Source organism: Sinocyclocheilus anshuiensis, unplaced genomic scaffold, assembly GCF_001515605.1.
Source record: "Sinocyclocheilus anshuiensis isolate Anshui unplaced genomic scaffold, SAMN03320099.WGS_v1.1 scaffold224, whole genome shotgun sequence".
Lineage (NCBI taxonomy): Eukaryota > Metazoa > Chordata > Actinopteri > Cypriniformes > Cyprinidae > Sinocyclocheilus > Sinocyclocheilus anshuiensis.
Window position 1 is genome coordinate 408,549 of NW_015558577.1, and position 27,430 is coordinate 435,978.

General features: G+C 37.4%; 1 protein-coding gene and 2 pseudogenes across 1 annotated transcript in view; 1 reads left to right on the forward strand and 2 right to left on the reverse strand.

Moving 5' to 3' along the window:
• LOC107679739 (GRAM domain-containing protein 2-like) overlaps positions 1-11,050 on the forward strand; it is a 20,834-nt pseudogene extending 9,784 nt beyond the window's left edge.
• A 6,190-nt stretch (positions 11,051-17,240) lies between these two features.
• Positions 17,241-18,475, reverse strand: LOC107679702 (RNA-directed DNA polymerase from mobile element jockey-like; annotated as a pseudogene).
• A 3,899-nt stretch (positions 18,476-22,374) lies between these two features.
• Positions 22,375-27,430, reverse strand: part of LOC107679711 (neuronal acetylcholine receptor subunit alpha-7-like) — a 13,940-nt gene continuing 8,884 nt past the window's right edge. The window contains exons 7-10 of the mRNA XM_016475340.1: positions 26,749-26,943; positions 25,074-25,160; positions 23,034-23,143; positions 22,375-22,911 (exon numbers count right to left, since the gene is read on the reverse strand). Coding sequence (XP_016330826.1) covers positions 22,375-22,911; positions 23,034-23,143; positions 25,074-25,160; positions 26,749-26,943 — 929 coding nt within the window. The remainder of the gene's footprint in view (positions 22,912-23,033; positions 23,144-25,073; positions 25,161-26,748; positions 26,944-27,430) is intronic.

The following is a 27,430-nucleotide window of genomic DNA, read 5'->3' on the forward strand; positions in this document are numbered from 1 at the left end:
CGCTCGCGCATTGTATTAATGTGCTTTCGCGCTACAATAATGCGCTCTCGACATTTGTCAGTAAAATAACGCCATAGATATCCAGGTTAATATTTTTCCAGATCCTCTTACATATTTCTTGCTGTATCACAGGGTGCATCTAATAGATGATCTGTCATATGAGGACACCAAGAAATGCTACCGTGGATCTGTAAGTACCAGATGACATACAGTTCGATATCATTTTGTCCAACCTATAAATACAGTGACCCAAAAAACAGTTTGACACTTAAAGGAACACTCCACTATTTTTGAAAATAGGCAAATTTTCCAACTCCCCTAGAGTTAAACAGTTGAGTTTTACCGTTTTCGAATCCATTCAGCCGATCTCCGGGTCTGGCGGTAGCACTTTTAGCTGTAGCTTAGCATAGATCATTGCCCGGAGATCGGCTGAATGGATTCGAAAACGGTAAAACTCAACTGTTTAACTCTAGGGGAGTTGGAAAATTAGCCTATTTTCAAAAATAGTGGAGTGTTCCTTTAACCGTATTTAAAAATGTCTGTATGTAAATATAAAAATAAAAGTATATTTGAACATATATAACATTTTTGTAAGCATTATAATACATTTTCTATCAGATGAAATATTTTCCCATGTCCTCAGCTTTTGTTTCATGGCAAAAACCAAGAAAGAAGAGCTGTACAGCTTTCCGTTAATATTTATGTTAGCTGGAGAAAGATGTGTTTTGCCCCCAGATGGTGTAGTTACAGCATCTACCAGCAGGGGTTAATGGGACCATGCTAACTAGCTAAACCTTGACCTCTGGTCATAAACAACAACAAAATATTATCTCAAAATTTGACAAAATCCAGTCTCTTGACTGAGACCTGATAAACAAAACCTCTTTATATAACCAGTGCTGTTTTCTGAGCAATAAACATATCTTCAGTTGGCATGAGGTGGAAAAGACACCACATCCAAGGAATGACCCAGCATTTTTGCAATTATTTTTAGCCATCTGGTATCGTAGTGATTTTTAGTGAATATACAAAGTCAGTTCCCCTGAAGTTCACTCATGTGTCCTAGCAGAGTAACGTTCAACACATTAACCACTTTATAACAATTTGTTTCAAAGTTGTAAATAAAACAAAGATTATTGGAGTGTTTTACAAGATAATATTTCAATGTGTTACTTCTAGGTTCTTTGTAATTATTTGTGTAAAATTACTGCAAATTGCTGCGTCATACATTTATGTCAGTGTATGAACATATTCCATAACATTTGACAAACAGAAAATGTCAGTGATTTTTGCCAACAAAAAATTAATTTTAAAAATAAAATCTTAAACTTCGTAAAAAAAAAATAAAAAAAAAACTTCGTAAAACTTCTTTTTGTAAAACTGTTGTGTCATATTTCCTAAAAATAAATGCCACTTAGTTTAATATCTTGTTATCCTACGCAAAGACTTGATGAAAGTCTTTCTTACACTTTTAGTTGTGACTTAAGTGTCCAAATACGTTTTGGGATTCTGTGACCACAGCTTTGCTACTCAGGAAGTTTGAGTGAAGGTCACAATGAAAGATACTGTCACACTGCACCTCCAGGCCCCTAGCCTTGGTTATAGAATTAAGAAATATTGCTTTTATTACAGCTTATAAACAGACAGTGTAGTTGTACAAGCAGGGTTAAAAATTGGACTGGATCAGCCCATCTATATAATGAACATCCATCATCCTAATGATCTGTTGTGTATCAGTGTGCTCTGAAACGCTGTAAGCTGCAGGAAGCAATAGTGAGAGAGCGCTGGTGAAGACAAATGTGCTAGAAACAAGCCCACAGGTTTTTCCGTCAAGGCGCAGTGGGTGTTTCTGCTGCATGTCTGTGACGGGGCAGTGAAGAAAGAGAGACAGAGCGAGCGACCAAGAGAGAGAGAGAGAGAGAGATAGAGAGAGACGCTTCTGAAGTAAGAAGAAACGCTGTGTTAGCTCACAGGAACAGGACGAAGCTAAGTTGGCTCTTTAGTTGTACAAGCAGGGTTAAACATTTGACTGGATCAGCCCATCTACATAATGAACATCCATCATCCTAATGATCTGTTGTGTATCAGTGTGCTCTGAAACGCTCTAAGCTGCAGGAAGCAATAGTGAGAGAGCGCTGGTGAAGACAAATGTGCTAGAAACAAGCCCACAGGTTTTTCCGTCAAGGCGCAGTGGGTGTTTCTGCTGCATGTCTGTGACGGGGCAGTGAAGAAAGAGAGACAGAGCGAGCGACCAAGAGAGAGAGAGAGAGAGAGATAGAGAGAGACGCTTCTGAAGTAAGAAGAAACGCTGTGTTAGCTCACAGGAACAGGACGAAGCTAAGTTGGCTCTTGGGTCCCGGGACAGTGGAGAGGGACGGAGTATCTGTGAGGCTGCCTCTCGGTTGGTGTGGAGTGTTTGTGTCGTGTCAGCATGCTCAGCTTGGTGCAGAGCTCACATCCCTTACGAGAAAGCGCCAGGCTGCAGAAGAGCTGTGCGAAGCAGCTGATTTCTCTTTCCTCTACTTCCTCACAGACCGTCAGCAAGTACAATGCGCAGTACCACAAGCTTTTCCAGAGCGTTCCCAAAGAAGAGCTCCTAATGAAAGGTAAGTTTGTTATCACTCTCCTTCCACTGCATCCTCTTACGTATTAGTTTGCTGCATCTTGCCGCTCCTTGTAAAGTGACCTTGTGAAATGATCAAATAATTATTTTGGTAGTGCGACTCTACCTTCCTCAGTAACATCTTGCAGTTGCTTTAAAGTAGTTTAATTTATTTAAAATCAGACTGGTGAACATGCTGTGTTAATAAAAATGTCCATTACATACAGAGGTGGGCAAAGGTCTGAAAACACTAGTTAATAATACATTTACCACTAGTGAACTATTACTAAAAATGCTTCATATCATGCATCTTATTTGTATTATATTATATTATATTATATTATATTATATTTAACAATTTACAAGTATAATTATTTTATATAATGTATTTAAAGGGTTAGTTCACCCAAAAACAAAAAAATTCTGTCATTAATTACTCACCCTCATGTCGTTTCAAACCCGTAAGACCTTCGTTCATCTTCGGAACACAAATGAAGATATTTCTGATGGAATCTGAGAGCTGTCTGACCCTGCATAGACCGCAACGCAACTGAAATGTTCCCAAGTCCAGAGACGTAGCAAGGAGATCTGTAAAATAATCCATGTGACATCAGTGGTTCAACCGTAATTTTACGAAGCTACGAGAATACTTTTTGTGTGCAAAAGAAAAAAAATAACGACTTTATTCAACAATTTGTCTCCTCCGCATCACCCTGGTGCCATTTTGGAGAATATCAGCTGGACATAAACAGCGTATGCTGTTCTGTGTCAGCTGCGTCACGCCGGGTCTGTTTCCTGATAACAGCATACGCTGTTTACGTTCAGTGGATACTCTCCAAAATGGCACCAGGGTGATGCGGAGGAGACAAATTGTTGAATAAAGTCGTTATTTTTTTTCTTTTGCACACAAAAAGTATTCTCGTAGCTTCGTATAATTGCAGATGAACCCCTGATGTCACATGGATTATTTTACAGATCTCCTTGCTATGTTTCTGGACTTGGGAACATTTCAGTTGCGTTGCTGTCTATGCAGGGTCAGACAGCTCTCAGATTCCATCAAAAATATCTTAATTTGTGTTCTGAAGATGAACGAAGGTCTTACGGGTTTGAAACGACATGAGAGTGAGTAATTAATGACAGAATTTTCATTTTTGGGTGAACTAACCCTTTAATACTATATGTAATACCTATATGTTCACAACAACTATTTTATAATTTAATATAGTTTACATATCTATCTATCTATCTATCTATCTATAGATTTTTTTCATCAGCATAACACTGCCACAAGAAGCTTATGTACATAAATGCACATTCATTTAAAATTTTTTTCTTAGTGTGTCACTCTTTAGATTTGATAGCTGCACTGGAGCTGCATGAACACAAGTTTGCGTAAAACCTGATGATTATATATTATATTATATTATGTTATGTTATGTTATGTTATGTTATGCTATGTTATGTTATGTTATATTATTAATCAGTTGTTCACATGGTCAGTGTCACTGATTTGCTTGTTTGATTAGTGATATTTTTCAGGTTTATGTCATAACTTTTCTGTTTCAATTGTTATCCTAAAACATTTATTTCAAGGATTAAATTACCCCTATTTTCAGTCATTTGGACCTAAATTAATTTCATGTTCATCTTGGTGTTTGGTAATATTATGCTGTTACAATCTGTCTGACATTGATATCAAGATGCTTTGGGCTAGTTCAAGTAAAACAAGACGTCAGAATTTGATGCTGTTCAGTATCAGCTTGCATGACTTGCTGATCTCTTGTATAAGTGCACTTATGACCCGTCCTTTAGTTTACTCCTGCGCCCTGCTGCGAGACATCCTGCTGCAAGGCCGACTCTACATCTCTCGAAACTGGCTGTGTTTCTACGCCAACCTCTTTGGTAAAGACATCAAGGTGAGCGTCACATCTATGCTGATGATTATTGCTGGGATAAACATGACTAGAAAGTTCATGCCCAGGAAAAAAGGTGCCATTTGTGTTAGAAAATTGTGCCATTTTTAAACATTTAATTTGAAAACTGAACGTCATATCAAATGATATTTTCACACAGTACCCAAAGTACTAAGGCATGTGTATATCTAGCTGAGCACATTGTGAAAGTATCAATTTGAGTGTACTTAATAATAAATCAGGTTTCTGTATAATTGGAATATAGAATTATACAATATATAATTACAATAATGATTGCAAAACATGGAAAGTTTAATATTGTTAATTCAAATATCATATAGATATTGTAATAGAAAAATAAAATAAAATTAATTAACCCATTACAATTTGAAGTTTTGTGCCTTTTACATTTAAAATATTGTGAAGATCAGTACAGAAATGTCTGAATGACTCAGAAAACAACACAAAACAGACTTGTTTCTGGTAGTACAATTTTAGCATCAAAACAAACTCAAAAGGAATTATCACATAGAACAAATGAACAAATTCGTAAGGAATGATCACAGAATGACTGGTGTTTTGTGTACTTTTGGCTGCACACCACGTTGCAGTTTGTTGTGCTGAATTAAGCGTAACGTTATATCGTTCCTTTGTGCACCACGTTATTTAGTAATTAGATTTAGCTGGTTCAGTTTCCATCCTTGAGAGGGAAAATGTTGTGTGCAAGAATGGACTTTGAAACAAGGAACTTTTTGCTTTTTTTTCTGCCACTTTCTCTTGCCTCTCAGGTGGCCTTTCCTGTTGCGTCTGTGCAGTTGGTGAAGAAACATAAGACAGCAGGTCTGGTTCCTAATGGCTTGGCTATCACCACAGACAGCAGTCAGAAGGTGCGTTTCCACCGGGTTCCAGGTCATCGACCGGCAGATTGAAATACAAAGCTTAATCAGCATTAGCATAACAGTGAAAATGCAAATAGATGCAACACTGAGACGAATCTATGTCTTCAGTCAGCATATCTCACAGCTGTCAGCATTTATACCTTTTTGTTTAGTTCTTGTCAGCGAAGTAAGACTGGTTTAGAAGACCATTATTCAGTAGGCTGGCAATTGGCCAGTGCAAAGAATTGATTTGTTATCAGATATTATCGTCTTTATAAATTATTATTTGCTGATTGCGCTTTCAAAGCTCAGGAAACTTAATGGAGATCACATTTTTTGTTTCTTTTGTTCTAAAATTTCTTGGTGATGAATAGAAATGGACTGAAATGAATGTGGATAACATAGCTCAGATAATTTGGTCTTGTAGAATTCTAATGAGAAACATTTGAGATTGAAATCTCTTGAAATTTTGGATTTGCAATGCAGACTCTAGTATCTTGGCGAATCTGTGCACAGTTCGTGTCTTATTTGATATCTCTAGTACTGAAACTCTAGAAAAAGTGTAAAAATTTGAATGTTTCTTCTGAAATTCCAATTAATGAAAATAGACAAATAAGATATGTACTATAGCAAGAGTATACAACTCTAAATATGACTAGCATAGCTCAGATAATTTGGTCTTGAAAGTATTTGATGAGAAATGTTTGAATTCATTTTGAGGTCTTGTGATTGCAGACTTGATTTCTTTTCCATTTAATCTAATTAATCTCTAGTGGAAATTCACTGACATTTCATATGTCATTTTTCTTTCCGTTGGTTGTGTCAGTGGACTCAGCATCAAATTCTTTTCAGCTAAGGCTTCAGTTAGTTCATATAACTGAAGATCTTGTGGAATATAGCAGTTGAAAGCAGTCTTGTTGGACGTTGCTTTGAGGATTAATGCCTGTGAATAGTCAGTAATTCTAGATTTCTTTAAGGCAGTCGTTTACTTCCTGTACAGTGAAAGCAGAACAAAATGGCCATTGTGAAAAATAAATATAGTTGCTTTGAAGTGCACCTGGTAAAATCCTAGGTAGGCAGTTGTTATTGCAACCACTACTATGCATTCAAGTTCAGGATACAAAATAACTAAATCATAAAGTTTGAATGCTGGCAATTCTTTTATGCAGGTATATAAACAAGTGAATACACTCGCATCTCTTATGCACAATCTATATACTGTACATTACTTATGGCATCTCCCAAATAATTAAATCATTTGCATGAAACTGCAAATTTTTCTAATGGAAGCAAAATTTCCTCTGCAACCACTGCCCTATGCAAACGTGCTTTTCAAATGTTTTTCATGTGAACATGCATGCAAAAGTTGAGTATCTTAGAGAATTTGTTTAGTGCACATGATTTCATTATTTTTCGACTCCTCTTGAAGATTGCATTTGTTTTGTACAAAGAGAGATGGGCTTTCATGCACTCTTAGTGTTCCCTAAAAATATGATCCTTTTCCTGGTAGTGAGATTATATGTGGCTATTGTTAAATTAAACCAAAGTGGTTTGTCTTCATACTCTGGTTATGCACACTATCTCTCGTCTCTGCTAGAACATCCAACTAAAACATTTTAAGGTGGTAATTGTGTCTTTAGATTAGAAAAAAAGTTCTTTAGATTATTTAAATGTTCTTCACACTAAGAAAAAATCATTTTTTAAAGAACTGTTCACTGAAGCTTCTTTAGAGAATCCAATATGGTTCTTCTATGTTGGCATCACTGTGAAAATCCCCTTTTGGAAACTTTATTTTTAAGAGTGTGGTCCATGCTGGTTTAGGTGGTTGACCAGACAGTTAAAGGTAAGGAGTTATGCTGAAATAAGAAGGTTTTACCAGCTTAAGGTCATAAAGAAGCTGTGCTTTGAAGCATGTTAGCTGTTTTTTAAAGGTCCAAGATCTTCCAGCATAGTTCCACCATTAAGCACCTAAACCGGCTTTGAGCATCTAAAGACCAGCTTGGACTAGTTTGAAACCAACATGTTTAAAAATAGCTGGATTTTCTAGTAGGAATATAAGTGAACATGCCACAGCCACCATGTATTGTAGTCTCTGTTTAAACTTCTTCACTCTAATGATAATATGTTTGTGTCCTTTCCACCCACAGTACGTGTTTGTGTCTCTACTGTCCAGAGATAGCGTCTATGATGTGTTGAGATGCATCTGCACACATCTACAGGTGAGAGTTTAGTCAGTACCTCTGGGTTATTACGTCGAGAACATGTAATCAGTGTTAGCCTAATGACAAGTGGGCTTTTATCATGCTGCTGTCTGTCATTCAGGTCAATGGGAAGAAGATCCTAAGCCTCAAGCAGTACATGGAGGAGCCCAACTCTTTATCTCTGGTAGGTTTGAGAGTCCAGACTGTGAAATTAATGTGTTTTTTTCCTTCACAAATCTCTGCCATTTGGTCAATTTTCATTCACAATATTGCCACCCAATGAAAACAAGCTGCAAGTGAATGTTTATATAAAAGGGATGTATAAATTGTGCCCACACAGTGAATCCTAGTGTGACCGTATTTCCATGTGCCGGTGTAGGATGAGTTCCCTGTCCCTGAAGTTTTCCCTGTACCAGATGAGTTTCCTCCGGTGCTGAAGTGGAGGAGGAAGCCATCAGTTGTGTCTGTAGCTTCATCTCTTCCTGACTTATTGGGAAACTCCACCGCCGGCCTGAGTGCCGTAGACGGCCCCTTCCAGACAGACAAGCCTCTGGAGGGTGAGTGACTGACTAAAAAAGGTATTTAGATATTTTTTGGAAATGATGCCATAGTAATACTGAGTTATGGTTTTATAAATAGCATGTATATATATATATAATATGAATATGACAATCAAAATCTATCCTAGAATGATACTCCCACACACACACACGCTGCCTTTTTTTATAGGGGTAATGATGGGTTAGAACTCATGAAATGTTCAGTATTGCATATTTTAGATGTATTTTGGAAGTTTCGTTAATCTCAGAAATCTCTATAAAGGGATTTTAAATAAAATATCTTGTAATTATAAACAACTGGTAAGGTCATGGGAAAGTCATAGACATTTTTGGTAAAAGTAATAATATTAAAATAAATAAAAAATATATATTACAACCATAACATCCAATACATCCAATGCTAAATCCAACAATATCAACCTTAATGTCTATTTTGACTTATTATGAGATTAGATATAAAAATTCTACCTCTCATGAATGCAAAAAGTGAATTTATTTTTACAGGATGAATGATTGGCTAGCACTTACTGAAATAAACATGTAGTGTAATGAGATCATGTTACAAGAATATAACAGACTGCCCACCGATGAGAGAAAAAATTCCCCCAGCTTTGCACATTATCAGGTCATTTTTGTGCCGTGCTTGCTGATGGTAAAGCCAGGTGAAATTCTGCAGTGGGAAATGCATTAGCCATGAGCAGATTAATTTCTCAGACCAGACCAGACAGCAGTTAATGTCCCCATTTGATCAAATGTTTCTCAGATGGAATGAAAAAATGTCCATTAAATGATTTTGTTCTGTTCGGGAACAAGCTGATCACTTCAGTTTGACGTCATGTGTCTGCTCATGTTGTGAGTGCTTGGTTCTCTCAGTGTGTGTGGACATGAAGCAGGGACGGTCCTGTTTGCTCGGGTCCATTATGCAATACAGGATTAAGCCCAAAAGGAGATTTTAGAAAGTAGAGATAAAACATTAAAATACCAGTCTCTGCTATGACTAATAGATGCTGTACTTTTAAATGCTTGTTTGTGTACTGTTAAAAGCCATTTTTTGGGCTAAGGGTTATGGGTAGATCACATATAGTATACTGTAGATATTTTATTTCAACATATTTCAACAAATATTCCATGTGGTTAACTGTATGCATTTATAAAAGAATTCGAAATGTTTTTAAAAATTGATTAAGGGGACTTAAATAAATGTGTCATGCATTTCCTCATCCTGTGATACTGCTCTGTCCATTTCAGATCAAAGTCTGGAGACCAAGAAGATCCTCCTGACGGAGACGATACCAGAACTGGGCCAGATGGAGTACCAGCTACTGAAATTCTTCATCCTGCTGTGAGTTTGGCTGGACAATCCTTACTATGTGGTCATGCTTGCTTTCTCACTCGTGCTTATATGCTGTCACAGAGACTAATGTGTGTTGTTTAAAGACACCTAATTCAGTGGTTTGTCATTTTCGAACACAAAAAATCACTTTATCACCTTTCATTTGAAGTGTGGGTACTCTGTCAAAAGTCTTCAATTGAAAATCATAGAAGAAAAGTATGCACATTTAAACGTACTTCAGTAAAAAAAGTAAACTTTTTTTACAAGCTCTATAAATAGACCAAATCAAGAGGCAGGGGAGATTTTCTCATAACTTGCATTTGCTTGCCAGTCCACCTGTTCCAGTAATCCGTCCCCATCGTCATGTGGCCTGATTTGTGTAGTATATGTGGTGCAGCAGGGATAAACTCACTGGACAAGTAAACTGCTATGCATGTAAACTGGCTATCCAGTGGATCACACAGTGCCATGTGCACACGCCAGTGGAGTCTGCCGTTTGATTTCAGAAAAATACTCTACTCTGTATGAAAGAGATGTTACCAGAAGAAATGTTTTAAAGCAACAATCTCAACAGAATAAGATGACAAATTGGGACCTGCAGATTATAATGATTATAACAACAAATTCAAACAAACACCCCACCAAATACATTAGGAGTTAAAAACATGATCCGTTTTCAGAACCTTAATTATTAAAACAATATAATACAGTTAAACTATTTACAATTATGCATATCATATGTGACTCTGGACCACAAAACCAGTCATGAGTAGCACGGGTATATTGTAGCAATAGCCAACAATGTATAAGTCAAAATGAAATTTTTTTCTTTTATGCCAGAAATCATTAGGATATTAAGTAAAGATCATGTTCCATGAAGATATTTTGTACATTTCCTACCGTAAATATTAAAGCTTATTTATTTAGCTTTCAGATAATGTATAAATCACAATAAAAAAAAATGGACCCCTATGACTGGTCCAGGGTCATATATAATATAATATAATATAATATAATATAATATAATAGTTAAACTATTTACAATTGTCAGCCTATATTATATAAACAACATAATGTGTACAAAATTTGTATAATAATAATAATTAAAGTAGAGCTTTTTTCAGAATTAATATTTATGAATATAAAATTGTCTGAATTTTGTGTGATATAATTTTTTTTCCCGACCAATGTGGTTGTCCCACAGACTTTGTAGTGTTCATGCTTGTAGCAGTGGCCATGATTATATGTTTAAGTTGTATTTCCCTTAGATATGAATCATAAAGAAACTCACAACACTGCCATCTAGTGTCCAGCTGAACATACATAAAGGCTCTCCGTGATCTCATCCCTCTAATTAGTTTCAAGCCAGTCACCTATAGTTACAGTGTTCTGGTCTTCTATTTCCATTTGAAAAGCAAGCTGTTTATGTAAGTCTGACTTCTGTCCCATAGCATTATCCTGCTTATCCTGTCGTCGTGTTACCTGGCCTTTCGTGTCTGCAGCCTGGAGCAGCAGCTCTCTTTCCTCAGCAACAACCCTGCACTGACTCTCAGAGAGAGGTAAATGTAATTCCACACTGTCTTACGTCATTCACTCCACTCTTACAGATCATTTACCAGCACTGTCTGTCTGCCCACACAGGTAACCACTGACGGTCACCACTGCACTTCAACAGGGAAGTCGGTCCAGCGCTGGCGCTCTCTCTGTCTCTGTGGCCACCTTGCAACTATGCAAACAAACTCTGTTATGTATTTATGCAAAGTCCATCTCGGATTGTGTTAACAATGAGCCTGACTTAGAAACAGAAGACTGGAAGTGTTCTCATTCTGTGAAGAAAGGACCTAAACAGAATGTAGACTGCAAGCCCTGTTTATTACAGTGATGGAATATTATGGAAGGCTCTGTTTCCATCAACAAAAACTCTTCTTGTGGTCACTTGTCACCTAATGAGGGCAAATGTATCAATCAATGACTTTCAATAGGTTATAAATATCTTGAATATGTATAGCTCAGGATCTAATGCAGTACAGTTAGATAAGATTATTTTATTTATTTATATGCAAGCCACTTGCTATGTCCTAGCTCTTCCAATAGGATTTAGTTGACAGCATCATGAAAATATCTCTGTCTACATATGGTGTGATCAGGTCATCATCAGTCTTACTATGTGTTCACAGCTTAATCGGCTCAAGTCAGTGACCTGGGCAGAATGTTTATGGCATATTGAATGTTTGCTCAACATTAAATATTGAAGCTGTAGAATTCATGGACAATAAAATAGTGCATTTTCATGTACTTTCCAGAGGTTATCATTGTGATGTTGTTGATTCCTAAAACCTATTGTACATATGTTTAAGCATGTAAATCCTGACATATAAAACAAGAGTAAGAAAATAATTTATTTTCAACGGAGTGGTTTATTGAACCACTGAAAAAGATGCTTGCATTATGTGTCATATTTGATACATCAGGCTTTTATGGAGTATGATATAGTGAGAATATGGAGCTCATACTAAAGCAAATTTTAAAAAATTATTCAGTTTTATTCAGATGCCCAAACTGTGCAAAAATAAGCAGTTTGGTTCAGTTTCTGATTTAAATGGCCAAAAACTAAGATGGAATTCTGATAGCTTGTGTTGTGAATCAATGTGATCTTTATAGCAGAATTCTACTAATAACATTGTCACTCCATATGACAATGAATATGGTGATTGCTGAAATGTTGGAGAAACTGATAAAGCCCAAACTCCAAACTGTGGTTCCTGCTCAGCATTATGCTGGACCTGGAGATGTAGAGTGTGACGTCTGTACTGGAAGAAAATGCTAAGCTCTCAAGTCCTGTCTTGTGTGTTTGGAATCTTACTGTCAGACTCATTTTGAACATCATGAGGAATTTCGTTCAGGTTCAGGAAAGCGACACAAAATAACTGTCAGATGCCATAGGACGACTCCAGGAGATGATTTGTCATGAGCATGATAAGCTTTTGGAGGTTTATTGTCGTACGGATCAGCAGTGCATTTGTGTGCTCTGTATGATGAATGAACATAAAACCCATGATGCTGTCACAGTTGCAGAACAGAAGACAGTGCAAGAGGTATGAACTGACTTTATACACTGACGAGGTCTGAAAATCATCTGACTCAGTACTGTTGGTGATGCTCATGGATTTGAGAAGCAGACCACCAAAATGACATCAGTAAAACCGAGACCTGTGCAATTACTGCATCAGACTTCACATTTTACCATATGAATCTTTGATAGCCTACACTTACATGGCATGAGACTAATAATACGCAAAAAAAAAAAACAACAACTAAGAAATACAATAGATATCCATTGTTGGTACTATGCACCATGGCACTACAACACAAATTGTTCACTGGTTTTAATTTCACTGGTTGTTTCTTTGTCCTACACAAACACTTAAAGGAGAGACTGAAGCAGCAAATCCAGGAGATAGAGAAAGAGATTCAGGAGCTGAGATAGAATGTGAAGTATCATAAGGTGAGTTATGAGAAGAAGAAGAACCGCTGGCTATTACTCCACCCAGTCTGTCATCATACACACACTCTCATGCTGTCCCAGATGTAAATGACTTTCTTTCTTCTGTGGAGAAGAGATTAACTCAAACAGAGATTTTTAGAGAAATAATTCATCTCTGTGAGTCCATATAATTCAAGTGGGCCTCTTAAAGTTGAGGTTTTAAAAACCATGCAAAACAAACTCAACAGTAATCCATACGAACAAAGTTGATAATCAATGTGTTCAGAAGCGAAATGATAGGTGGGCGTAAGGAAAAATACTTGTATTTGTTTATTTTTAAACTATAAGTTATGTTTGTCTCAACACATTGTGAAGTGTGATATAAGCGTGTTTCTGCATCACTTCTTGTATGAGTATCACAATTTGCTTACATCATGCTTATGTTTAGTCAATGTTTAGTTATGTTTATGTCAAGTGTGAACCCACATACTGTATAATGGTTGGTCGGAAGCGATGGTTTATAGTTCAAAAAGTTTAAAATATTAGTATTTTTCTAACACACACACACCTATCATTTCACCTCAGAAGACATTTGTTCATCAACTGGATTACGCTCTTGAAGCGTCAACATTAAGGGACCTATCCACTTACATTATATGGACTCACAGAGATTAATTATTTTTCTTAAAATCTCTGTTTCACAAAAGAGAGAACGTAATCTGGGACAGCAATAGGGAGAGTTAATGATGAAAGAATTTTCATTTTCTGGTGGAGTATCAATTAACCCAGCAAGAGCTTACTAAATGGACTATTGATAATGTGTCTCCTAACAGCGCTCTGCTGAGGCAGCAGTGAAGGACAGTGAGAGGATTTTTACAGAGCTGATCTCCTCCATTGAGATAAGTCGCTTTGAGGTGACTCAGCTGCTAAAAGATCAAGAAAAGGCTGCAGTGAGTCGAGCTGAAGAATTCTTGAAGCGACTAGAGCAGCAGACTGCTGATCTGAGGAAGAAAGAAGCTAAGCTAGAGCAGATTTCACATGCTGAGGACATCTGCTTCCTCCAGGTAACAAGAGCGCTGATAAATGAGACAGTGGTCTTTAATAATGTCTTGTAATTACACAAGCTTTTGCTAATATTAAAATTGTAATTCAGGAATTCTGTCAAGTGATGCCACATGATGTTGTTCTGTTATTATCTCACTGATTGGCAACTGGTGAAGTAAGCACAGGGCATCAGGTGTTTAAAGTTTTTATAAATTTAGTTTATAAATTTAATATACACAGAAGTCAAATAAAGTGTTTACTGGGATATGGCCCATTAGCTTTAACATGTTCAGCAGGATAAAGCGATAATTCACCCAAAAATAAGATAATAAAGTGATATTAGATACTAAAAGTAAGATACTAAAATTTACCATTTAAAATGATTAAACAAACTAAATAAATTCTAAACTTGTTATACTGACATTTTACACTTTTCTGTTGTTTGTGTGTCTGTAGAGTTTCCAGTCTCTCTCTGTCCTGCCTATGGACTCACCCAACATCAACATTAGTGCTGTCCTCTCCTGTGATAATGTACAAAAATCTGTCTCTCATCTGAGAAAGAAACTTGAGGATTTCTGCCAAGAGAAGATAGAAACGATGTCTTGTAGAGGTAAAGTATACTGGATAATATATTTACTCTCAGAAATAGGTACAAAGCAATGCAAGTACAAAGCTGAAATGTATTTATTTATTTATTTACATGTATTTCTTTATTTAAAATGTATTTAATAAGACACTTGCTTCACATATAGTGTGTTTAATGTACAATGTTAATTTCCCAAAACCATCAAAAGTCGTAGATCATAGAAACTATTGGTTTACAATGACGTTGGAAAATGCAGCCCAAATTAAATATTATAAATGTATTAAATTAAATAATTTTATGTAAAAAACTGACATCACAAGAAAACTGATTAGATTTATAAAATGTTGGGCTTCTCTTAAGTTTTATCATCAAAATGTAAAGAAATGTGTAAAGGTCATGCACAATGAATAAGCTTCCAGAGCATCAATGAAGATATTTATGTGCAGAGCCAAATTGGGTCAGTATTCATGCGTGTTTACATGTTGGTAAGGTCATGTAAACGTGGTGAACACTGGTGTTGGTTTATTAAGGATAATCAGTGTAAGACTGATTGTCTGTTGTGTTGGAAACTTTAAAATACACTCAATATTTAAAAACACAATGCAATTGCTATAAAATGCTTGTGGATTTCACACCAATGTGTACCGTTTACTGATTTTCATAGTGAATTGCATCCAGATAATTTCATTTCCTGAACCCAAGACCAGAGAAGAGTTCCTCCAATGTAAGTTAATATGGAAATATACAAACACAGAAAGATATCCCTTATGAAAAGTGTGCTATTAGTATACTTATTTTGAACTTAAAATAGGAAAGTATACTTTTAGTCTACTTTTTATGTACTTCTCAGAAATGGGCTTTATGTACTTTTTTGTTTACAAGCAGGTTCTTACGACGTGGCCATACCACCAGAGTCGTCCTTCTCGCGTCTTCTCCACCATCCGCTTTCTGACGTCTTCGTTTGTCACGTGGTCCCATCGGGTCAGACCAAGACACCATCGCAGCATTCGCATTTCCATTGCGTGAAGGGCCTGCTCGTGCTTGGATGTTGTCAGCCAACACTCCGATCCATAGAGGGCTATGGGACGTACCACGATCTTGTAAATATACCACGGTCTTGTAAATCTTGGCTTTCATTCGAATGGGCATTCGTCAATCGCACAGGACGCCGGTGACTTGACGCCATTTCGTCCAGGTGGCGTTGACTCTGGTTCGGGCGTCCGGGACGGTGTCGCCGTCGCTGCTGATGACAGATCTGAGATACTTGAAATTGGTCGCCTTCTTCAGATCTTTGCCGTCAATGCAGATGGCTCCGTTCGTCTGAGGCCCGCATTCCATATACTTGGTCTTCTTGATTGTAGCAAATTAGCTCAAAAGGGAAATGTATATAAATAATTACAATTAATTATGATTAATTAAAATTATTTATATGAGCTGCCAGTAGTAACTGTAGCAGAATTAAATTGCCCTCAACTAATCTGTTTGTCCAGCGAACATTCAGTGTAAGTTCATATCAACTCTAGGAAAGGATATTTTCGTGTCCACAGAAAATACTTTCATACAGTATTAATGCATTAGAGCATGTAGCAAGGATCAAAATCGTAAAGAGACATTCATTTGCAAGGCAGAATCAGAAACTCATGGAATTTGTGCACAAGAGTTTTATTAACTAAACACTAACTCAAACTAGTCTAACAAACAAACAAACATGCATACACTCACGCGTGCATACAAAAGGGGAGCTAAAGTGGATGAATGAAGCCATTAGAGAAACCAGAGAATGCAGTTATGGAAAATGAGTCAGAACCACCTGAGTAAAACCATCATCTCAGATGAAAGTCTTGATGGTTTGGAGGTTCGGAGGTGTAGGAGTCGCGATCACATTCTTCCGGGTTTGAAGAGTGATGAACTCCAAAAAGATGTTTTTCTGACTTCGAGAGAGATTGGCTGAGATCCAAAGATCGTTGGTGAATGTAAAGACAAGGCCGAAGCCTGGTGCAGACTTAAGGGTTGCAGAAGCCCACAGAGCCAATGGTGACTTTCACTTTTGGAGAGAAAGTTTACGACTCTTTGTCTTAGAGCATGGTATTTTGCATATGTAATTTGATTGGGTGTTGATGCAAAAACTACTAAAGATTCTTAGAACACTAATATGTTGCATAGGTATAAACATATAATATACACTCTCAATTAGATCATCCGAAGACGAATTCATAGAGACCAAGCATAGTATATATAAGGTTACATGAATGAGTGGTTCTATCATAAGCATGCATAAAACAGTATACAATACAAAAGACAATATACAATAACAGTAACAACATACACAATGACCTGAAGTATATGTGTGTTCATTCAAAGAAAGGTTTTCCTATGAATTAATTAGAGAAGAGTCCATTTTTATGGGCATTATGTGTCTGTTTTAGAGAGACTTGAGTAAGAGTTGATTCTCTCTACATACTTTTAGGTCGTAAAAGTTTATCTGATCTTGCCATGGTGACCAGGGGCCTGGGGTCATTCCCAGACATGCTGGCACCCAGTATGTTTATTGGGTGAGGGGTCTGTGATTATTTGTTAATCTAATGAATAATTGATTTGTTAAATCTAATGAACAAATGTGTGTCTGATTGGTCCAAATGCTACATGATGTTTAGCCGCATTCCGTACTTGTCCAGTCAGGTCTTCCATTGCTGCGTTTGGTCTTGCAGCTGTTGACGGTCTTCGCTTGCCAAGAATACATCGTCAGCGAAGAGGAGCAACCACGGGTGGGCGGTTTGGATGTCAGCCATCACCGTGTCCATGCATAGGATGAATAGGAGCGGCGAGAGGGCTGATCCATGATGGACTCTGACAGTGATGGGGAAGGATGGTGATGATCCGACCGGGGTTCGAACCACGCTGGTGACGTTGCGGTAAAACGCTTGGATCCACTGGACGTAGGCCTTGGGCACGTTGTGGGACCGGAGGGTGTGCCAGATTAGGTCGTGCGGAATTTTGTCGAACGCTTTTTCGAGATCCAGGTCACGTGAACTCACCTGTTCTTCTCCCGGTATCGCTCTACGAGGAGCTGGGCGGCATGGATGGCGTCCGTCGTTCCGCTGCCTTTGATGAAGCCGCATTGATTCGGCGTGAATGTGACGATCTGGTGTAGTCTAGCATCCAAGATTCGCTCGAAAATCTTCATGGCGTGGCATAAAAGGCGAATCGGCCAGTAGTTGGAGCATTCCGTGACGTCGCCCTTACCCTTCCAAATGGGTACTGTTGTGCTGGTCATCCAGGTCGTCGGGGCCGCGCCTTCGTCAACCATTCGGTTGAAAATGACGGCGAGGGTCTCGGCACCTCTGTGCCCGAGGAGTTTCCAGGCTTCGATGGGGATATCGTCGGGACCGGTTGTTTTCCCGTTCTTCATCTTCTTAATGGCTCCACTTCCGCTGTCGTTATCGGCATGATGGGGCCAGAGACGGGGTGGGCGCTTTGGATTGGCAGATGAGGAAATGCGTTGTTGCTGATCTTCACGAAGTAATCGCTCCAGCGCTGGAGGATGGCGGGGGCGTCTCGCAAGGTGTTGCCGTCGTTGTCCTTGACATGCTTAACTTGGCCGAAATCCTGCGTTGCGTGATGGCGGGCGTTGATCAATCAATAAATTTTGTTTGCTCCCCCCGGTTGTGTCCAGCTCTTTGTTTAGCCGGTCATGGAATGTGGCTTTTGCCACCGCGCCTGCTCGCTTCGCCGCCAATTTGAGCGCTTTGTATTGTTCGTAGTCCAGTTGGCTGAGGGATTGGTGCCATGCTTTGAACACCGCTTTCTTCTCCTTGACCGCCTTTTGCACTTTGTAGTTCCACCACCAAATTTGCTTGTCGATCATCTGCTTCATCCGATCATTCGATCACGTTGCTCCAGATGGCGTCCACCAGCTGGTCAAGGTCCATGTCGTCGAGTCTGAGGGCGCCCCTTAGTTGATCCTTGCTCTCAGGGAGCTTCCACCACTTGATCCGCTCCGTCCCGGTCGTCCGCGCTCGCCGATGCTGTCCGAGGTCCAATTGGATGTCCATAACAAGGAGCTGGTGTTGTGGGCCAATGTTGTCTGACGGGACCACCTTAACGTTGGTTGCCAGTTTCAGGTCGTGCCGTCTGAGCATCCAATAATCGATCTGGGTCATTCATCCACCGCTGCTGTAGGTGATGAGATGCGCCAGTCTCTTTGTGAAGAAGGTGTTGGCCACAGCAAGATCGTGGGCCTCGGCGCAGTCGAGGACTCGGTCACCGTCGTCGTTGTGGGTGCCATACCCTTGCCCGCCGTGTACTTGCTTGTATCCATCTCGTTCCGACCCGACGTGTCCATTCAGATCTCCACCGAGTACCAGGCGTTCTTCCGGTTCGATTGATCGAGGATGGGCTTCCAGGCTCTCCCAGAACGCATCCTTAACGTCGGTCGCACAGCCAGTTTGCAAGGCATAGCACGAGATGACTCGCATCGACGTCGATCCGGAGGCGATCTTGATGGACATAAGCCAGTCGGACACCCAGCTGACTTCGACAACGCTATCCCGCAGCTTTTCACTGTTGTAGTAGAACTTGTAGCCGTCGCCAATGTCCTTGGCTTTTGCTCCCTTCTACTTCGTCTCTTGAATGCACGCGATGTCGATGCGGCGAGTCTTGAGGACGTTGGCCAATTCGCGGCTCCTTCCAGTCATCGTACCGATGTTGATGGTACCCAATCGTAGTCGTAATCGGACTAGCGTCTTTGGCCCACCTCGTCCACAGGCGGGTAGCCATCGCCAATTTCTCGCGCCGTTCAGGCGATGACGATGCATGTCGCCTAATACGGGGAACGCCCTAGCTTGATTGTGTCCATTTAGAGCTGACATTGGATTTGAGAATATACTTCAAAGTGTACTAAAAATGCTGCTACAAGTATTTAATTAGTAAACTATCAGTATACCTATAAGTTCACTTTTAGTATAGTTGCAGTACAAGCTAAACACTTTGATGTAAACTAGTTGTGTACTCAAAATTTACTACTGTTATATTTAAAGTATACTTAAAAGTATACTTTTATATACTAGAAAGTGGGCCAATTTAGTCCCAAGGAGTATTGAAATAGTACACTTACAAGTATACTACTAGTACACTGATATTTGTAAACTTACTACATAAAGTATACTTAAAATATACTTGAACTTTACTTAAGTATACTTAATAAAATAAACTTGAAGTATACTACTTTTTGGTAAGGGATACCAGAAAGATATACTAGTGGTTCTCATTTAGTGGCTAAAAAATAGGTTCTGCTGTTGTTTATGTATTTACAGAATTTCAGTTTTCCTATTCAGCCTGTGTAAGCAGTTCATGGTAATATTTATCACTGCCAGGTTTGTTATTAATGTTTTTATATATTTGGTCCTGAAAAAAAATAAAAAATAATAATAATGAAAGCAATTGGGTCATTGTTCAGATGGAGTGGCAAACAAGAGGCAGAATTTGTAAACATGCATATTTTTTAACCATACAATTTATTTCTATGCATGTAAATTTTGTTAAATGTGCTGTATTCAGTTAAATGGAAGCTTAATCACATTTTTGTTTTCAATTGGTTTCTATCAAGGGAGCAATTATCACCACAGAGAAATTAGCACAAATCCAGACTTTTCTAAAATGGGGGCTGAGCTTCAAGATCATGGGAAAATTTGAAAATATTAATTAAAATTTAGACTAAAATATGTCAAATTTGTTATCAGCATAATACCACAGACGCTTGCTAAATTTATGCAGATATAAATTTGGGGAACAACTTTTTCTAAAAAAAGATAACAATTTTTTTTTTTTTGTTTAAACAACAGTTGAATTCAATTGTATGTTAACTGTTAAATAGGCACAAATTTTCACCCTACAGAATACAAATATACAATCATTTTATAATTTATTCATATTTAAAGTTTATATTTACTGTTGCAAAGTATGGACACTACTTGCCACTGCACTGAAACAATACAATAATAGAAAACAATATAATTTTAATTTTGTGGTAGAATTAATTTTAATTCTCTTACGCATCTGGGGGAATAATTTAAGCATTTCCTTCACACTTTTCACTGTTAAAAGTTTAATTATTTTTATTAAATAATAAAATAATTTATAAATAATAATATATGAATAAATATAATAATAAATGAATAAATGTAAATATGTATATCATGTTTTTTAACCGAATTCACCACTTTATGTTGCTGAATCATTTTTAGAGTGAAAGAACCTATTTATACTACATAAATGTATAAATGAGACCTAAAAAGGGAACTGTTTTTCCAGATTATAATTAGATGAATAATTTAAGTTTGGGCTGATATACGCTGAAGGAGCCAGAAAAAAAAGAGAGAAAAATGCCACAAAAATAGCATCTAAAAATTCATAAAGGCATATGGTAATGTAATATAGTGTGTAGCATTTGTGACCCAAACATGTCCTGGCTTTGCAGTGTCTCATATTACACAGTTTTATTACCAGCCACCCGATGGAGATGTTACACACTCTCTACATGTCAAACAATATTCTGGTATTTATGATATGAGAACAAGTTGTTAAATGAAGTTCGACAGAAAGACTAGTATTGTGTTTTCCTATCCGAGTGGTTAATGTAGTGATTTTCAGTCACAACATTTTGCTGGTTTTAACACATTTAATAAGTTTGACAAATCATATTCAACCTACAAAAATATGTTTATTTGTCATTATACTGTACAATATTTTGGGGGGGAAAAAGGTTAGAAATCTCCACCTTCATATCATCACATACACTGACTGATTCTCCAGCAGTTATAAGACGTACAACGAAAGACATATAACAGCAGTGAGAAGTATAGACAAAAACATAATGGCAGATATAACAATACAGAAATTCATAGATGCATGTTTGCATGTGTGTAAAGCAAATGTTTTCATTTATGAAAACAAACAAACAAAAAATTAATTATAAGCTTTTATAAAGTGCATATGAGGCTACAGTCCTATCTCTGGTGCACACTTCAGTTAATACATCAATTTATACAGACACTAATACACAAACACTCAAAAACATGTATGTTGAGACCAGTCATGAAGGAATGGTTCATAATTTCTAAATCATTACTCATCCTCATGTCTGTATAATTCATTTCTTGCGTGAAATACTAAAGAAGAGCCTAAGCAAAATGTTCACGCTGCTCTTTTCCATACAATTAAAGTGAATCTCCTTTTTGGATGAACTATTAGTTCAAATCAAATTTTAGTTGATCTATAAAAGAAATATGTTATTACACTTAAGAGGCTCTGAGAAGTACAAATGTGACCCTGGACCACAAAACCAGTCATAAGGGTCAATTTTTTGAAATTGAGATTTATACATCATCTGAAAGCTGAATAAATAATATTTCCATTGATGTATGGTTTGTTAGGATCGGACAATATTTGGCCGAGATACAACTATTCGAAAATCTGGAATCTGAGGGTGCAAGAAAATCAAAATACTGAGAAAATCGCCTTTAAAGTTGTCCAAATGAAGTTCTTAGCAATGCATATTACTAATCAAAAATTAAGGTTTGATATATTTACGGTAAGCAATTTACAAAATATCTTCATGGAACATGATCTTTACTTAATATCCAAATGATTTCTGGCATAAAATAAAAATTTATCATTTTGACCTATACAATGTTTTTTTGGCTATTGCTACAAATATACCCCAGCGACTTAAGACTGGTTTTGTGGTCCAGGGTCTCAAATGTCTATGCGAAGGCCTCAGGTAAAGAAATCTTTGGAAATGGCCTCTACAAAATTAGGGGCAGACATTAAGATACCAATGGTGCAGAGGATGGTGAACAGAGAAAAGGCCATGAGACAAAGACGGTCAATGACAGATGCTGCAAACTTCCACTCATTACACATACTCTCCTCCTCGTCTTGGTCCCGGAAGCGTTTGGCGATGTACCGAACTTCATCCAAGATTTTGGACAGTTCACTTTCTCCAGGGCCGCTACTAACGGAAGACGCCTGAGCCCCAGGGAGCAGCACATCCTCCTCACCTGTGGCGACGAGCCGGCTGCAGATCACCCCCGAATCGGGTGAAGTGGCATAGTGAATAGCATCCATTCCACGGAAGCCGATGTACAGCAGGTTTCCATTGGTGGACTGCGCGGCTCCGGTGCTGATGTTCAGATCCACGCTGGAGAAGCTGCTGCGCGGCTGCTTATTGTGACACGCTGAGCGAACTCTGTCCTCTCCAGGCCTCTTCATCCGCAGGAACCACGCGCACCAGTTCAACAGCACCACACGGGTCTGACAGAAAAATTAACTACTAAATAACACTGTTTTCCAATTAGTGGAAGTAATCAAAATATCATTCAATTCAGCCAGATGGGTTTATATGGTAAGAAGAAATAAAAGCAGCAATGCCTCACCCATTTTGGCATTGTTCCTCCATCCGGGTCATGGTAGTGGTATTGTAATACCCAGACTGTGGCTATCACAGACAGGCCAACAATAACCATGGTGGTGGCAAAATACTGAGCTAATCAAAGGATACAGAGAATTACATTTAACAACCTAGAGAAAATCCTACTAAAAACAAAACTTGTTTCAGACACTGAGATTAAATAAAAGCAAAATCTACTGACAGTATCTGTCGATTACCCCAAATGTATTTTGACTAAATGTTAGAGTTTGTAAAAAAAAAAAAAAATTGTGGACAGAAATGCACTTACAATGGGGCAACAGTTGTGTGGCTACTCATACATTTCCCTTGTAAATGCAGACAGGTACTATTGTGATATTTTAAAAATGAGCCATGGTACTGTAATTCCTTTAAAATCTTTGTATCATAGATTAGTACCACATTAATTGCATCATACATTAATTTCAATACTGTGGCATACACTAGTCAACATTTGAAGTGGATCAAAACCTTTCATCGAAGTTGTCCTAAAACCTAAAACCAAAATGCGTTCTTGTCTTATAGGACAAATTTGATTAACTTTTTTGATCCACTTCAAATGTTGACTACTGTATATAACCCAAAGTACTACCTGATTACCATCTGATACCATTATCGTACCATGTTCCCCCCAAAGTTTTTTTTTTTTTTTTTTGTGTAATGGACACATTTACCTTTGTTTTCACAAACTGATGTAAGTGTTCCCTTGTGAAAAAGAAGCACACTTTAGCATACTTTTAAAAATAGTACTTCTTACTGAAATAATATTTAAAAGAATATAATTACATGCAAACTCAATGCAATTTTTTGACTCTTAACTGAACTTGCAATTAAATGAAAATATTATAGTTTGAATTTATATAAAATTCATTTCGCTAAACATTAGTGCTTTTCAGACCTACTTAAGTAACGCTACAGTTAATCAAGTACTTTACATGTGCTTAGTATGTTAGTCAACACATTAAAACGTGTACTTTAAAGCACAACGAAAGGTTATTAAAGCAATTTAAAATGTACTTTAATTTTTTTTTATTTGACATTAATACAAAGTGCATTTTTAAAGTGTGTTAAGAAACATTAATGAAAAATGCATTCTAGCTGAAAAAAGGTATGAATTATTTTAAAAAAAAAATGACAGCCCCCAAATTTTTTTTTTTTTTTTTTTTGTGTAATGGACACATTTACCTTTGTTTTCACAAACTGATGTAAGTGTTCCCTTGTGAAAAAGAAGCACACTTTAGCATACTTTTAAAAATAGTACTTCTTACTGAAATAATATTTAAAAGAATATAATTACATGCAAACTCAATGCAATTTTTTGACTCTTAACTGAACTTGCAATTAAATGAAAATATTATAGTTTGAATTTATATAAAATTCATTTCGCTAAACATTAGTGCTTTTCAGACCTACTTAAGTAACGCTACAGTTAATCAAGTACTTTACATGTGCTTAGTATGTTAGTCAACACATTAAAACGTGTACTTTAAAGCACAACGAAAGGTTATTAAAGCAATTTAAAATGTACTTTAATTTTTTTTTATTTGACATTAATACAAAGTGCCTTTTTAAAGTGTGTTAAGAAACATTAATGAAAAGTACACTTAAGTGGCCTTTTATTTTATTAATATTGCATTATCTGCAAGTACAGTTTTAGAAAATATACTTTTAAGATTTAAAGTACAAGTACACATTTAATACAATTAAGTGAATTTCTTTTCAACAAGGGATTAAATTATTGCAGCTTTATAGAGTCGGTAATGTTGCAAAGTTAATTTTACTGACTTTATTCAGATGGATTGTATCAATTACTAATTCAAATAAGTTATTAAAATCAGCTCTCATAAGTGTTCCCAATTGTTTTTGAAGTTTACTACAAAAGTTCTCCTTTACAGTGATTTATAAGGCTATGCAAAGTGGTTTGACCAAATTATTATAACATATCAGTTAATTCAATTCAGTCGATCACACATCTGACATCATTATGTACATCGTAGGTTGGACTTACCTATTAAAGGCACAGAGTCTGATGTTGCGGGCATTATCTCTGCTACCAGAAGCATGAAAACTGTCAGAGAGAGCAGGACTGTGATCCCTGACAATCAAAACATATATATTACTCCCTCATTGTACATGTGACAGACACATTTTCACATGAAACCATAAAACAGATAAAGACTTGTTGTTGCAAGAGCTATTTCAATCATGACAACTCTTACTAGTTTTAGAATGGACATGCTACTGCCAATAGATACACAAACACACTGATGTGAGGAGGTAAGATATGCTGCTACTGCATGAATAAAGGCACACATAAAACGCGTAGCAGATCTAGACAGGTGGAGCTGGAGGAGGTGGAGGGATTCAGAGGAACTCTGAAGGACCAGCTTACAGCAAACACTGAACCAGGCTATTTAAACGGTGAGCAAGCAAGCCTATTGGCTACAAAATCAGCAGAGGCCAATCTGCTTGTGCCCCACAGTAAATTATGTGATTGCTAGCAGATTGCATGTAAAGGACCTACAGTATCAGCCCAAGCCATGTAGAGTTTCATGACTGAACTAAATATGGTATGTCAGTTTCAAACAACCAGTGCAAACTAAATCAATATATTTCTATGAATTCTATCCATATAATATGTGGTTACTGTCCAAAAATAGACCCACTATGAGAAATATTCTCTTGGAGTAAAAAGTGTGACAACTACCCCCAGTCTCTCCTACATAAGTGGCTACTGTCAAAGTGATGAAAGAGAATGCAAAAAAAGCAATTAAGTCTTAAGCAGTTTTAAGTCTTAATTGGTTACCATAAAATAGCTTCCTTTAGTGCACTACTTAGATAAAAAATTAAGCAGAGCTATATAAAATGAAACTTCAATGTACTGTATCATACAAAGACGGCTAATTGCTGGCATTTAGAGTATTGATCTTGAGTAACTCACAGAGCAACAGCCAATGACTCACTCTGTGGAAAGTAATGTTGGCAGCCTCATCCCACTAATACCATTTAGGAAAGACAAAACGAAAAAATAAAATTAATTGTGTTCTGCTGTGACTTCAGGTTCAGTCTCTTCCAGAGCGTTCCCTCATTTACTGTGACGGCATCCTCTAAATCCAGCAGGCCAGATAAATAGAGGCATTTGGCCTTCAGAGCTCTCCAACTGCATTAATCAATGAAGCGATCTTTGGCAAGCCATCAATCTCACTACACGCCACTTACAGTAGCTTACAGGTATGTCGGCATAAATTGTTCGCCTGTGCCAAAGTGAATTTCATATGATGTCGGTTTAAATGTGGATATTTCACTAAGTCAGCAAAAAATAGGATGGAGAGGTTCGCCGGTGTGAGAAATAACATGAATGAATGGCAAACGTGACATTTATGCACTTCTGGTTATGGCAGAGGCTGGTCATGCTTAACTCCCATAATAAACCCTTTTAAAGGTGAAGTGTGTATCATTTCCTTCAATGTCTTGCCGGTTTCCCAAAAGGAGACAATTCTAGGCAAGGAAGTTGAAGAAAACATGACATTTCAAACTAAATGCACATATGTAAATGCACACTTGAATGAATACAATTCACTATTATTAACATAAAAACTACAACGACATCACTTTATAATCACATCTAACATTAGCATTTTAAAATGATGACAAAGGCACTAAGTGTGTAGCTACTAGCTCACCAAGAGAGATCTTCTCGCCTGAGTCAGCAGGCAGCAGGAAGACCAGCAGGGCCAGAGTAGAGATGAGCACACAGGGGATAAGCAGATTTAGACCATAGTATAGCGTCCGTCTCCGCATCACCACCGTGAAAGTCACATCTGGGTACGGCTCCTTGCAGCAGTCATAGAATTTCTCATTCCTTCGACCTGGAACCTCTGTGTAACATATAACTGGCAACGTTAGAAAATTAATATTTTGTGCAATTACCATTCAACACTGTTACTGTACATTCACATTGTTGAAGGTCAGTGCAAAAATAATATATTGTGCTTAATATTGCCTTATATATTGTGCTTAATATATATAGTGCTGTCTTATTTATCATCCCTTATAAAATAAAAATCTTTAAAAAACAGATCACTTTTTTTCACAGCTTTATTCAACTATTTCTTCTCTTCCGTGTCAGTCAGGAGAGTACCATGGATGCGTGTGGTGCTGCTGACGCAGGAGCGTGAATTAGAGCGTTTTGACGTAGAATCTGGATGCGCTGCGGCTTGTTTGCAAGCAGCGGAATGCACACGCTTGTGTCGTGGTACTGTTGTGAACACACATCGAAGACTGACACGGAAGAGAAGAAATTGTTGAATAAAGTCATTATTTTTGTTTTCTTTGCGCACAAAAGGTATTTTGGTAGCTTCATAA